The 12266-nt window shown below is 46.8% G+C and overlaps 6 protein-coding genes across 6 annotated transcripts; 3 read left to right on the top strand and 3 right to left on the bottom strand.

Moving 5' to 3' along the window:
- Positions 1–2500, top strand: TERG_02206 (uncharacterized protein). The gene has a single exon (XM_047747877.1). The coding sequence runs from the start codon at positions 1973–1975 to the stop codon at positions 2297–2299; it is 327 nt and encodes a 108-aa protein (XP_047603845.1). The 5' UTR covers positions 1–1972; the 3' UTR covers positions 2300–2500.
- Positions 2501–3567: 1067 nt separating this feature from the next.
- Positions 3568–4661, top strand: TERG_08722 (uncharacterized protein; the record flags this gene model as incomplete). Its single annotated transcript, XM_047749001.1, has 2 exons — positions 3568–4067; positions 4124–4661. 2 exons carry the CDS (start codon positions 3568–3570, stop codon positions 4659–4661), a joined length of 1038 nt encoding a protein of 345 aa, XP_047603844.1.
- A 1201-nt stretch (positions 4662–5862) lies between these two features.
- TERG_02205 (uncharacterized protein) lies at positions 5863–6576 on the bottom strand (the record flags this gene model as incomplete). The annotated part of the gene is made up of 2 exons (XM_003237438.1): positions 5863–6083; positions 6156–6576. 2 exons carry the CDS (start codon positions 6574–6576, stop codon positions 5863–5865), a joined length of 642 nt encoding a protein of 213 aa, XP_003237486.1.
- A 401-nt stretch (positions 6577–6977) lies between these two features.
- On the bottom strand, positions 6978–7703 carry TERG_11817 (uncharacterized protein; the record flags this gene model as incomplete). Its single annotated transcript, XM_047750870.1, has 1 exon — positions 6978–7703. The coding sequence occupies one exon, from the start codon at positions 7701–7703 to the stop codon at positions 6978–6980; it is 726 nt and encodes a 241-aa protein (XP_047605605.1).
- A 1472-nt stretch (positions 7704–9175) lies between these two features.
- TERG_02203 (uncharacterized protein) lies at positions 9176–10862 on the top strand (the record flags this gene model as incomplete). The annotated part of the gene is made up of 2 exons (XM_003237436.1): positions 9176–10585; positions 10647–10862. 2 exons carry the CDS (start codon positions 9176–9178, stop codon positions 10860–10862), a joined length of 1626 nt encoding a protein of 541 aa, XP_003237484.1.
- Positions 10863–11203: 341 nt separating this feature from the next.
- TERG_02202 (NADH-ubiquinone oxidoreductase 12 kDa subunit, mitochondrial) lies at positions 11204–11595 on the bottom strand (the record flags this gene model as incomplete). The annotated part of the gene is made up of 2 exons (XM_047747876.1): positions 11204–11286; positions 11370–11595. The coding sequence occupies 2 exons, from the start codon at positions 11593–11595 to the stop codon at positions 11204–11206; spliced, it is 309 nt and encodes a 102-aa protein (XP_047603843.1).
- Positions 11596–12266: the final 671 nt, after the last annotated feature.

Genomic DNA, 12266 nt, shown 5'->3' with positions numbered 1-12266 from the left:
TTGCTTATGGACCCGATTTTTGCAAGTCGACCACATCTGTTATGCCATAGTTATAGCCAACTGGTGCTGTGGATCATAATCCGGATCTGCTCCTGCCTCCAAAAGCACACGGGCTATATCGTGGTACCCTTTCCTAGCCACGCGTATTAAACGTGTTTAACAGTTTCTCATGCATTCTACATCACCGCCCTTGAAAAGTATGAAGCGGACAATGTATATTGCGCCAGATTCACGGGCAGCCATGAAACAATCTATCCATTCAAACAAAGGATCATCCTGCGGAGCTGCGACATCCACAAGCTTCTGGAAGATATTTACGTTTCCACCTCTAGCAGCAAATACCATAGCCCTGTAGAATCTATCATCAGATCTCCGTACTCCGAGCTTAGGCTGAAGAAGAAGGTCTACTATCTCCTCATTCCGGCGTAAGCAACTGCTTGGAGCGGAGTCCGAGGATGGAGTCGGTTATAAAGCCGATAGATGTATGCTGGATCTACACGGAACTTGAGTAGAAGGTTCACCATCTCCTTGTTCCCTCTATATGCCGCAATGCAGAGTGGTGGCCCAAATATCTCGCTTGGTTGGTTGCACGAAACCCCCCCTTTCAACAACTCGGTGGCCAGCTGAATGTTGTCATGATGAACTACCGCGGATAAAATGTGAATAAGAGACTGAGGCATATGTGTTGTACGGCGGTATCCCCGTGACCGTGCGCAATCTCGTGCAATAATAGCTCTTGTAAGTGTGTAGGTATTATAGTCTTGCACGCTGCCCCGATCAGAAGCAAAGTTTTCTCAACCATAACCTCCCGAGACGTTGTATTTTCGGCACGGAGTAAGGGCTTAGCCGTTTCCCTGATGGTTTGAACCACAAAGGTTGGGTTATCTTCATCTTGGAGAATTCTGAGAATTATGTATCTATTAAGCATGGCAAAGGTGGCCAATATCTCGCGGTCTCAAGCAGAGTATTCATCACTCCCGTATTCATATCGGCCTGGGTAATGCCAAAGTCAAAGGGTTCTAGGGTATAGCAAGAAGCGACAGCCAGATAGTAATTGAAGTTATTCTGTAGCAACGTCATTGCAGATATATCAATATATGTCATACATACTGCAAACAAGCCTCACTGTGTGCGCTTCTTGAGGCCAGATAAGAACCAAATGTCGGAATATTTCATCGCAGAGTTCAGGAGGGAGATCCAGCAGGCCCATGGTTGTCATCGGGGTAGATTCTCAGTGCGACTCCTTTGTGTTGGGAATCATTTATTCTTATCACATCAAGTGCCGAAGAATGAAAGCCCGTATGCCGTTTGTTTTTTGAAGTTGTCAAGTTATGGAGTACAAAGGACGGAGTTCTAGTTAACTACCCCTGACCTCAACATTATTTTGTTAACTAACAATTAGTTAACTAATCCGCGAACATATTGGCTAACTTACTTTAGAGTAGAATTTTTGATATTGATGTGGATCACATCGCGGAGCAATGAGCCGAAAAGGGGTAACTGGTTATCTAACTTAGTGAAAAAATCAACCATAACCAGGCATATACCCACTCGCGATATAGTCCGCGGGATCGCTAGGTATATATAGTCGATACTCACACCCACATTTACCTCAAAACCCCATACCTGTTCAGTTCCTTCGTTCCTCAGATACCTTCCACCAAGACAAAATTCCCAGCCGCGTTTGACAGTTGTTGTTTCAATGTTTTTGAGAAGTACCATCCATCGAGCTGCGAAAGGGGTCTTTTTCAATACGTCTTGTCTCTCCGCACATGGATTCTCTAGTCGTGTTCCCAGGCTGATTGGCTCGTAGTTTCGCCGAATAGCTGACTACGGAACATTTGGAGAATACGACCGTCTAAGACGAATCGATGACCCCGAGACTATCATCAGGTGGAAGCTACAGAGTCATTTTCCTTGGGACTGGGTGGTCTATCGAACTTCATACAGCGACGAAGAAGCATGGCAGAAAATGCTTCAAATCATGCGTGAAAAGATTGAAAAATCGCTTGAATTACACGAACGAATGGATCTGCTTCCTTTCCATGAGATGATAATCATGGACGATAAGGCTAAATTCGAAGGCACCACGTCGCATGATATCTGTGATCACTTCATGGAGTCTATGGAGCATATGAGAAGCCCTGTCGTAAAGATGCTGGCCAAAAACTTCGGCACGCGGAAACCAGAGGATAGACACTATACAGTATATCTAGAATGGGAGTATGGCAAAACAGAAAAAAGTGACGAGGACGTTGGTAGATGTATACTTAGTTATGGAAACTGTTTCGAATTATAATATGATGATGGAGACGCACGAGTGGTATAACGAATATCGGCGGCCGCCTAATACATAGTACTCAGTAGACAAAAGTAAATTACCGGGCTACTTGCGTAAGTGTACGAATGTCGAATAAATCTATCCTTGGCCAGGCTTTACTTGGTCACTGCTCCATACGACTATGACGTGCGCCAACAGCTAGGTGAAGAGACTAAAATACATAATATATATAGTACGAAAAGAATTCAATAGCAAACCTAGAAATCTTTTACTCTATATATATTTTACATGCATGCCTCGATGATACTGCTCACATAGCCTCAAGGAGGTATGCAAATTCAGAGCTTTTTGAATTCATCTCGACGAGAACTATTAATAGTTCCACCAACCAACAAAAACTACTTTACTAGCGCGAAATAGAGTTCCACTAAAGCCCCACCGGCCCGCATCCGGACCCACCGCCAAGCCCAGGTCAAGGCGCTTCCCCCTTGCATAAAGAGCGCGATGAGGACTTTTTCCATACGGAGTCCTTTTACGGAGGACACGATATCCTTATATCATTCACGTCGAGAGAGTGGTTTTTCTCCCAGTCAAAGGTCAACCTCGGGGGAGAAGGAGTCCTATAACTGACTTCCATAAAAACGAAGGAGGTCATTAGTCAACTTGCTATACCCCATGATGTCGAGATAACTAACGAATTCGCTACCACCGTCTCGGTCCCTGTCTGAAATTATGACTCTGCCCCCTTAATGATACCATGTGCCTGTCATCTGTCCTGACATCCATCGTGGCCGAGAAGAGGGTCTACCTGTAAAATTCTGCCCTGATTTTCTTCCCGAACATGCAGGTTTCTTGTGAGTCCACTCCGGCAGCAATCAGGGCCTCTCAATCAACTGACAAAGCATACCCCGTAGAACATCGAGAGTGAAGTTTCTCCATGATGATACCCTTGACAAGTTGTGTGAATCCTCTTGCTTGGCAGATCTCGAATCTTTTCAAGGCTCAATTAAAGCGGCATGCGCTGTTGATAGAATGGTTCCCCCCTGGAGGGCGGCTTATCCAGGTATCATTCAGAACCTAACTGGTGTTTATGACGGTTACTGAGCTCCCTTCTTTGGCACAGTGACATATATTGTTAATCGTTACATCTACGCAACACGTCTCTCGTGCCTTAAATATAGGTAAAGCACAGGGTAACAGAGATCGAAAAGTTAGTGGCTTAAAACCAGATAGAAAATCCGGTCAATATTGCCAAACGATGATAGCAGAGTGGGCTAATGACAAGAATGGTTCACATGCTTGTTTTGTGTGAGCTTGGTATCCAACACATACGACTTTCTTCTCCCTTTGGCTACAACGATGAGGATCCTGCAGTTTTCTCCGTGTTGACATCAAGCTGCGGTGTCCAAGGGTATAACTACGACATACCAGCCCAATATGCACTCAACTGGACTGGGCCCTTTCTAGACAGATCATGCGACCACACAGAAATAACAGCCCAGCCAAATGATACCTGTATAAATCTATCCGGTTCACATAATGTATCTACCTTCCATCTGATCCAGGAGAATGCAATGGATTTTGCTCATAATGATCTGCCTCGGCGTAGCCATTACCTTTGCCTTCCCTTGCACTGCACAACACGCCAACTTGGAACGGTGGAAGACTGCAATTCCCTGGTTGAGGACTTAGATATCACTATGGAAAAACTCTTGAATTGGAACCCTATGATCAATTCAAATTGTACTAACCTTGACTCATGGAGAGGGTGGCATCTCTGTACAATGTGAGCTCACGGATTTTAATATTTCGGTTAAACAGGCTAGCACATTTATGAAATAGTTTCCCAACAAGCACAACACCCTATCGGGAAGATGGTTCATCAAAACTTCCTGAGAGAAAACTGCCAACCCCTCCAACCCCTGATCCACTTGCCCCAGGAACAATTGAAAGTTGCTATAGATATGAGAATTTAAATGAAGAGGAATCAGCCCGCGATGCCTCATTAAATTGGTGTACATGGTGGGCAACAAAAGGAGAGGTAAAGCTCGAGGTATTTCTCGCCAGGAACCCGAGTCTACGCCGGGGGGAGGATTGTTACTTGAAACCCGGGTACAGGTACTGCATCAGACGCTGGAAAGATAGACGTAAGTTCCTATGGGTTTGCGCACGCAATGCAGTTGTCATTGAGACTAATATGAAATTGGCAACTCTTCCCCACGAGTACTGCTCAGAACCAAATTCGAGATTTATACCTTCGCCTTCGATTCCGCAATGGGAATGTAGCTGCTATCTAGAAGTGGTAGAAGTGGGTATAACCGACAAAAGTATGCAACAAAAATCCAAGGACAAAGATTTCACGCGAAATAGAATCAGCTAACGTCTCAGTAGAATATTCAAGTTGATCAGAGATGCCAGAGTATACAGGCCTCAGCCTCTCAGAATTGCGCACGTTGAATCCCTGGATAGAGAAAAACTGCAAGAAAGATACATTTAAAAGCAAACTATCGGAGGATGGCTCCCTTCAGCTCTGTCTGGAGCGCTTAAACCAGATCTGACGCCGCTATCTCTACCAAATACCCTCCAGCCTGCAGCAGCTACAATTTGCAAGGAGTGGCATATCGTTTCCGAAGGCGATACCTGCCAGAGTGTTATTGAGAAATACCGGATTTCCCCTGATGAGTTCTCGTCTTGGAATCCGGGGATCAGGACTGACTGCTCGACTCTGTGGGTTGGTTATGGGGGTATGTATTGGAGTGAAATGTAAACAAGACAGGGGTTTAGTATGTCAATAGAGGCAGGATGAATTTGAAGGCGAGTTGTAATAATGGCTTGGATGTTGATTTATGTTGTTGATCTAGTCAAGTTATGCAAAACAACGTCTGCGCAAAACTTCATGATTGACCGATTTTTCCTAAATGATGCATGCAGACCGCAGCATGTAAACCTTCTATATAAATCCGATAAAATGGAGAGAACCAGTGCTGTATAACCAAAAGTATGGTCGAGACAGCCAGCAATGAGGTTGACTATCACGCAGTTTTGCCTTTTTTAGGAACTGCTTTTTGGAGAAGGTAGTGGCAGCTCAGCGGACACAAGGTACAATACTAATGGGCTTGGGAGTACCATGAAATCACCATAGGTTATGGCGAGGTGGGACAACAATACATGTCGAGGTGCTTAGGGAAATAGACCTAGCAAATGGTGCAGTTTGGCCAAGTCACTGTGTACAACAGGAAGTGCACATCGTAGTCCCATATGGTTTCTTCTGTAGCTGATCCTTGGGAATTATGAGGGGTGTGGTTTGCCTTGCATTTCTACAGGCTGAGCATTTGTCATTGGTATTCGGCGTCGGGAAAGCAATGGTCAGGACCCAAGTGTTCATGGACTTCAAGAGGATGTTCATAATTGATATGATCCCACCTATGGAAGCCAGTCTATCCCGCATATGACGTGAGGAGACACTGCGGATGTTTTTAGTACCGACGCAGCGGATATGTCAAGCCTTGCTCCGTACCCAAATTAAGAGCAGGCCATGTAGTGAAGTGGACTATTCTCAATGCATCGCAAGTCACGGGCGTTCAAATGTCCATGGCGTCTGGTACCGATATGTTGCTTGCAATGCTGCTAATTGTCGAGGACGGCTCCGAGCTTTGTTCTCGAGATTTAACTTGGGCCCTCCATGCCTTTATTGATTCCGCACCGCCTTCGATGATGACGGGCCGTTCCTTTGCGTCTTTTCCAAGGACTGTTCCTTGAAACCTCGATTCTTCGCCAGTCTTGCTGTGTTTCTTTTTCAACGCTATTGAAATTAGAGCTAGTTAGCCTAGATATTCAGATAGGCCGAGCATAATGATAGTTAGGAGTGACATACCGGTTAGATAGTCTTCTTTCTCTAAAGAATCTTCATCCACTACCTCTCCTTCACCCGCGATAAACCCACAGACACGTCTGATTTCAGTATTCATGGGCCCACTGAACCATGCCAGAAACGCTTCAAGGGCTCTCATATCCTCTTCTCCACGATGATCCTCTTCTAGCCTGCTCATCTGAGGCCGCAGGGCACCAACATCTTGTAGAGCCATAAGTATATCGTCGAGCGTTGGTGTAGGGCACACTGCATGACTGTTGATTGCATGCTGGGCAGTAGACGAAGCTAGGAACAGAAGGTACCGGCCGGCGAGGTCAGTCAAGGTATCGACTACGGCCGGTCGAGTGGAATGGAATCCCGCAGCACGAAGAATCTGAATGACTGGAGGGCGTAGCAAACTGATATGTAGGTTCGGTGTAGTCATCTTGAGGATTGGTTCGGCGGATGGAGGTGATCAAGGGAGCTTCTGTCAACAAGCTATGAAGCGCATCCTATAACTATGGTAGGGAGAAGGACATAAATAGGCCCCGGTAGCCAATGATTCTGGTCGCGAATACGCTAACCAGCAAATAGAGCCGCTCAATAGGACACTCCCAGGCCAATTTATCCTCACTTGTGTTATTGCTGAGTTATTGTTCAGTTATTGTTTCGTTCGCTGTTTGAATCGCAGAAAAAGCGACAATGGGAGCTGACTAAGCCGTGTTGTTCTCCAGGCGCAATCAATGACATCTTCCAAAACTTCTACTTCACGAGACGTTTAAGCCATCAACTCCCGCCGAACGAGCTTGAGAAGTCTCGTTTGCGATGCTACCAGGAATGATATGCCTACCGATAACTACAAGCTGACCCAAGTGATACCTCAAAAATGGCTGGTCGGCAGATATTGAAGCTCACCATCGGAAAGAAGGCGGCGCAGCCATCACAGTCATCGCAAGCAGCGCCGCAGCCGTCCCAGAAATCCCCTACTCCTCCACCTCCCTCGGCTTCCTCGACTCCAGCTGCAGCGCCAAAGCTGAAGCTGAAGCTCGGCCTCAAGCAGCCAGCACCGCAGCCTGAACAGAAACAAACGCCAGCGAAGCCCAAGAAAGCCGCTGCCACAAAGACTCCAAAAGAAACACCAACAAGCAGTTCCTCTAAGAAGAGATCGCGAGATGCGGCCGCGGATACGAATGGAAAGGCTTCAGGAGCTGCGGCGCCTGCTGAAGGGGCCCCTATCAAAAGATTCAAGCTCACCACAAAACCCAAACAACCTACCTCCCTTCGATTAAAAAATAAAGGCGCACCTCCAGTAAGACCAAGAGGCTCGGGATATGATTCAGAAGCTTCTGATACCGAGATAGACCCTGCTCTAGAAGAAGAGTTTATCTTACGAATGGAGCCTGGAGATGATTGTGAATATCTGCGAAAAGCTATCGAGGAAAAGCGTTTTGGGCCTCGATCATTGGGTGGTGCGGATGTTAGCTTCAAGTCCCTTACCCGTGATGGAAGAAGAGCTACCGTCACGATACGAGGAAATATATATGCTGCTACGTTGGTTGACCTGCCAGCCATAATAGAGGGACTGAAAAGCTGGGATAAAAGAGGCTGGTACAAAGCTGCAGATATATGTCAGATGCTCTTAGTCCTTGGGAAGGTCAAGACGGAGGAAGAAGCCCACCATTACCCTTTGCCGAAGGATGTTGACCCTGCGACATTTCAATATGCACATGGCCTGACACCTCCCTTGCGGTGGGTGAGAAAGCGACGCTTCCGCAAACGCATCAGCAATCGTACCATTGAGGCAGTGGAGCTCGAAGTTGCCAGGCTATTGAAAGAAGATATGGCAGCTATCAAACCACCGGATTTCGAGATCATGGACCAGAGCCAGTACGCACGTGAAAATCAAACAGAGCAAGATGGTTTCGAGGAGTACGATGACGAGCAGGATGCAGAAGGAGAATTCTTCGACGAAAGTCAGCAATACGAGGAACAGCAGTATGAAGAACCCATGGAAATGGATGACGACCTTGCTGCGGAGATGGAAGCAGAGCTTGCGGCCCACGCCGATGCTGGGTCAGTACCAGCTTCTGCAACACCAGATGTCAGCCACGCCGGCGACGATAGCCACGAACCTGACGCTGAGGGTGAGCTGGATATAGGCACTCCTCAAACTCCTCACACCCCACTGCAGCCTCCAGCAGAATCTTCTGGGGATGAAGATGAGAGTGGGATGTCTGCCGCTGAAGATGCCAATGAGGATCTGGATCAAGATGCTCTCGAGCAGCAGCGCCAGCTGCAAGAGCAGCTTGAGGAGATTGCTGAGCTCGAGGCTGACGTGCAGGCAGAGACACGCCGGTGGGAGGAAATGAACAATCCGATCTTGAAGGCTAAACTTGGCAAACGTGTACAGAATTTGAAACAGGCCTTGGAGCTGAAGAAGGTCTCTATCGGTGGCAGGGGGTGAGTGTTGTTTATGATACCAAATATGTAATACCCATTTCGTTTCTACCTTGCTTTACCCCCTGCTTTTGATACCAAACATGGCGAAATACGGTCTTAGGATAATTTTTTTTTTAATATCACATTCTCAATAATCAGGAGACATCTCTCTATGCACAATACAAACACTTTATGCGTATAATCCCGTATATATTAACAAATATCAACGCCCCTTTACTTCCCCTTTTGAGTCATCTTGAAGAAACGGTCACATGACGCCAGGCGCCCGGGCCCGATGACATCATGTGATGCAGGCGGGTCTCCACTAAAAGAAGGAAAGTCGCGACGTTCCTCAAGTTTCATACTTCAAACATCTCGATGAACTGAAATTTGATATCTAGAAGAGAAAGACACTCAAGTTCAAGAATTTGCAAGGAGAGCCTTTGCCGTGCTCCGCTGCCTGCTGAAGAACCGGGATACGCGTTTCTTCTCACGGTGCGGAAAGACTTCATACGTCACGCTTTCACCAGTGTACCGTCTGTGGACACTGTATCCAGCTGCATGTAAACACGGCTAACACAGCTAATATCTTACCAAACATAAGGATGGTCCTTTTATTTACTCTACCAACAACTTCACACATTCAATTTCCCCCATTTATCCATTCACATACCCATCCATCTCTCCCGCAGGCGAGTTCGACCGCTCGCCATGGCTTGAGGGCCGCTCTCAAGAAACATAAACGCCTTTCCCCTGCCCAGCGGGCCTCTCACCTCCCACATGTCCTAATAGCATTGAACGAGTATATCCCCTATCTATCTGCTATATCACGGGGATTAAGCTCCAACTCATGGCGAGAAGATGCACCTGGAGGGGATCAGGAAGATGGGGGGCGATGGCAAGGTGTCGACGATATTGACATCCTACTTCGAGCTGAAATCGAGGTCGAATGGCGTCCAACTTTGAGCTCCATGTCTACAATTCGAATGCTACGCCAAGCTGCGATGCGGGGCAACGATTCGTCTTCCGCTTCTTCGTCATCACGAGTAAAGGGCCGTGGCTTGGACTTCGAGATTGCCTTTGTCTTGTCGACCTTGGCTTACGTCCATTCATCACTTGCACGAACTGAATATCTAACCACTTTGTATTCGGCCAACACTCCTACCGCTGAGCAAAAGGCAACGGCTATTCAAGCTGCGACAAAACACTTACTTCAAGCTAGCAGTATACATTCTTATCTTGCCACGTTCTCCCCAGTATCAATTTCCGCTCCTTCAAACACATATACTCCAGGCAATTTTGGTGCCGAGATGGTACATATACCAATTCCTGACCTGGACCCATCTATGCAATCTGCTCTATCGTCACTGGCCTTAGCTGAGGCAACTTTACTTGCTGTTTTAAAGGATGATGCTTTCCTGTCAGCATGTATCCAGTCACGCAACAAGAACGATACAGAATGGATGATTAAATCTCCTGATATCCCCAAAGTTCGGACACTCCTTTTCGCACGCCTTTGCGTTCGCGCGGCAGAGTATGCTGAGCAGGCCGCAGCTAGCGCTATAATGCTACAAAAGGGTAAAGGATCAGCTGCTAGCTATGGTGATTCCGGGTCTGAGAGGAAAATAGACAGCAATCTTGTGAATTATATGTTTATTCTGGCAAGAGTAGCAAGAGCAAAGGCTTGTCGATTCCTCGGCATAGATGCTGAGATGTCCGGAAAAGTTGGAGAGGGAATTGCCTGGCTAAGAGCAGCTCGGGATATGCTTGGATTCAAGGGCTCAACGGCAGAGACTGGCGCCGATCAGTCGTCTAAGGGCAAATTAAGTGGGTTTTCGCGGTTGAAGAAGGAGTGGTCGGAGCGGAGAGAGGAAAAGAAAATAGAGAAAGTGGCGACGTCGTCTAAAGCCGGTGAGCTTGTGACTGACATTGACTATGGCGATGATGCTGGGAGGGAGGAAGAGGGAAGGGTAATTGATATGCTTGAAAAGAAGTGGACGAAGATGAATGATACAGTATGTTCCTACTTTGTATTTTCATGTTACTATCCTCATTGCTAACCAGCCTGGTGAACAGGTCAATACCCAGTCCATTCCTTCTCCAAGCTCATACGCTTCTAAGCTACCTTCCGGAAGGGATATACACGCGCCGCCAGGGCCATATGTGCCACCTATGTTGGAGCCAGCTGAGCTCGAACGGTTAAGAGGACCCATTGAGCCTCCCGATTACAACATAGACTTGGAAAGTAGCGAAGGCGAGGACGACAAGGAAACATCCCGGAGCTATTATTAGCATGCACTTTTACTGGATTGCGAACATCCAACGGTTGATATTTGGCGAAAACATATGCATATAATGATGGTGTACAGCTTTCTTTTTTCAAGTTGATGGGATAACAGTTAATGTCTGCATATAAGAAATTGTTGCAAATATCTATACATGAAAGTGGCCCAACAGCTGGCCGCATGCCACATAACACCTTGTCTGGAATTCCCATGTACCGGTAGATGGAATAGCGAGACACCTCGGCCAACCTAACTACTCAATCCAACCACAGGCAACCAGGCAGTTCAGACGGATACCTTCATCTCCCATCCAAATCGCCACACAGCTCACTCCCCGGTTCCTTCGACTCACTGCTGCTTCTCGAAGTAGTTCTTCTCCTGGAACAAGTATCCCTTGACCTTCCTCTCCCCTAGAAGTTCGAAGTATTTATCTACCCAATGCCACACGTTAGCACCACACACCCTTCTGTCATCCTCGAATCATCCGCTGATGATATAACTGGGTGAAACTCACCTCTGAGCTTTCCGCACTTCTCCAAGTGATTCACGCCCTCTCTTCGGTAGCATTTGCCCAATTCATCGCCGACAAGTCTGGACATCATGCTGCGAACCCATTGTTCGCGAATTATAGCGTCACGGGCATTGTGTAGGGCGACGGTGTCTTCGAAGTCGACGCCATCGTATGTTGGAGGGACGGTTGGCTTCTTAGCCAGGAAGGCAGCGGACTCGGGGGTTGGCATTGTAATTTCGCTTCAGAAGGAAAGTAGTTGGACTGGTGAGTGGCGGACACAGGTCCTAAGTTGCGGTAGAGCGGAAGCTATTTGGCGTGCTTGATACCGATTCTTCTTCTCTCTTTGAACGAGCAAGTCGGCGAAGTTGAAGTTGCGGAAAATACTAATTTCCTATTGGTCAGAAGTTAAGTTCACGTGATACGATTACATCAGCAGTTTCAATATTCAATAAGTTTTGTTATTTTTATATATCGAGGCGAGAAAAAAGAGTTAGAAAGAGAATTGACAAGATGAGAGGAAAAGAGCCCTGGAAGAAGTAGATGTCAAGATAGTTAATACAGATATCCCATGGATCGAAAGAGAACAAGATACACAGAAAAAGACTCATGACACGTCGCTTGTAGGAAAAACGAATCGTACTTTTCCAGTTGAGCAAAACAGAGAGGAAATCAAATACAGATAGGAGGTGGAGGAAGAAAAGGAATGAAGAGAAAAAATGGCTGGTTGGTAGGATGAGAGATCCAACGGAAGCACACGAAAGACATATATGCACACTGGTATGAAGGTAGCGATGGTCTAAATGAGAATGCGAACGTTCACAAGGCGAGCTCAGGGCTGGATGCAGAGAGTCGAGAAAGAGAAAAAGGAAAGAAACAGAACCAGCAGCCCAGGACAGGAAT

Source organism: Trichophyton rubrum (genome assembly GCF_000151425.1).
Source record: "Trichophyton rubrum CBS 118892 genomic scaffold supercont2.2, whole genome shotgun sequence".
Lineage (NCBI taxonomy): Eukaryota > Fungi > Ascomycota > Eurotiomycetes > Onygenales > Arthrodermataceae > Trichophyton > Trichophyton rubrum.
This window is presented reverse-complemented; position numbering and strand designations above follow the sequence as displayed.

Bases quoted from the DNA above. Each gene is read 5' to 3' on its own strand.
- TERG_02206 (XM_047747877.1), top strand. From the start codon at position 1,973: ATGCTTCAAATCATGCGTGAAAAGATTGAAAAATCGCTTGAATTACAC.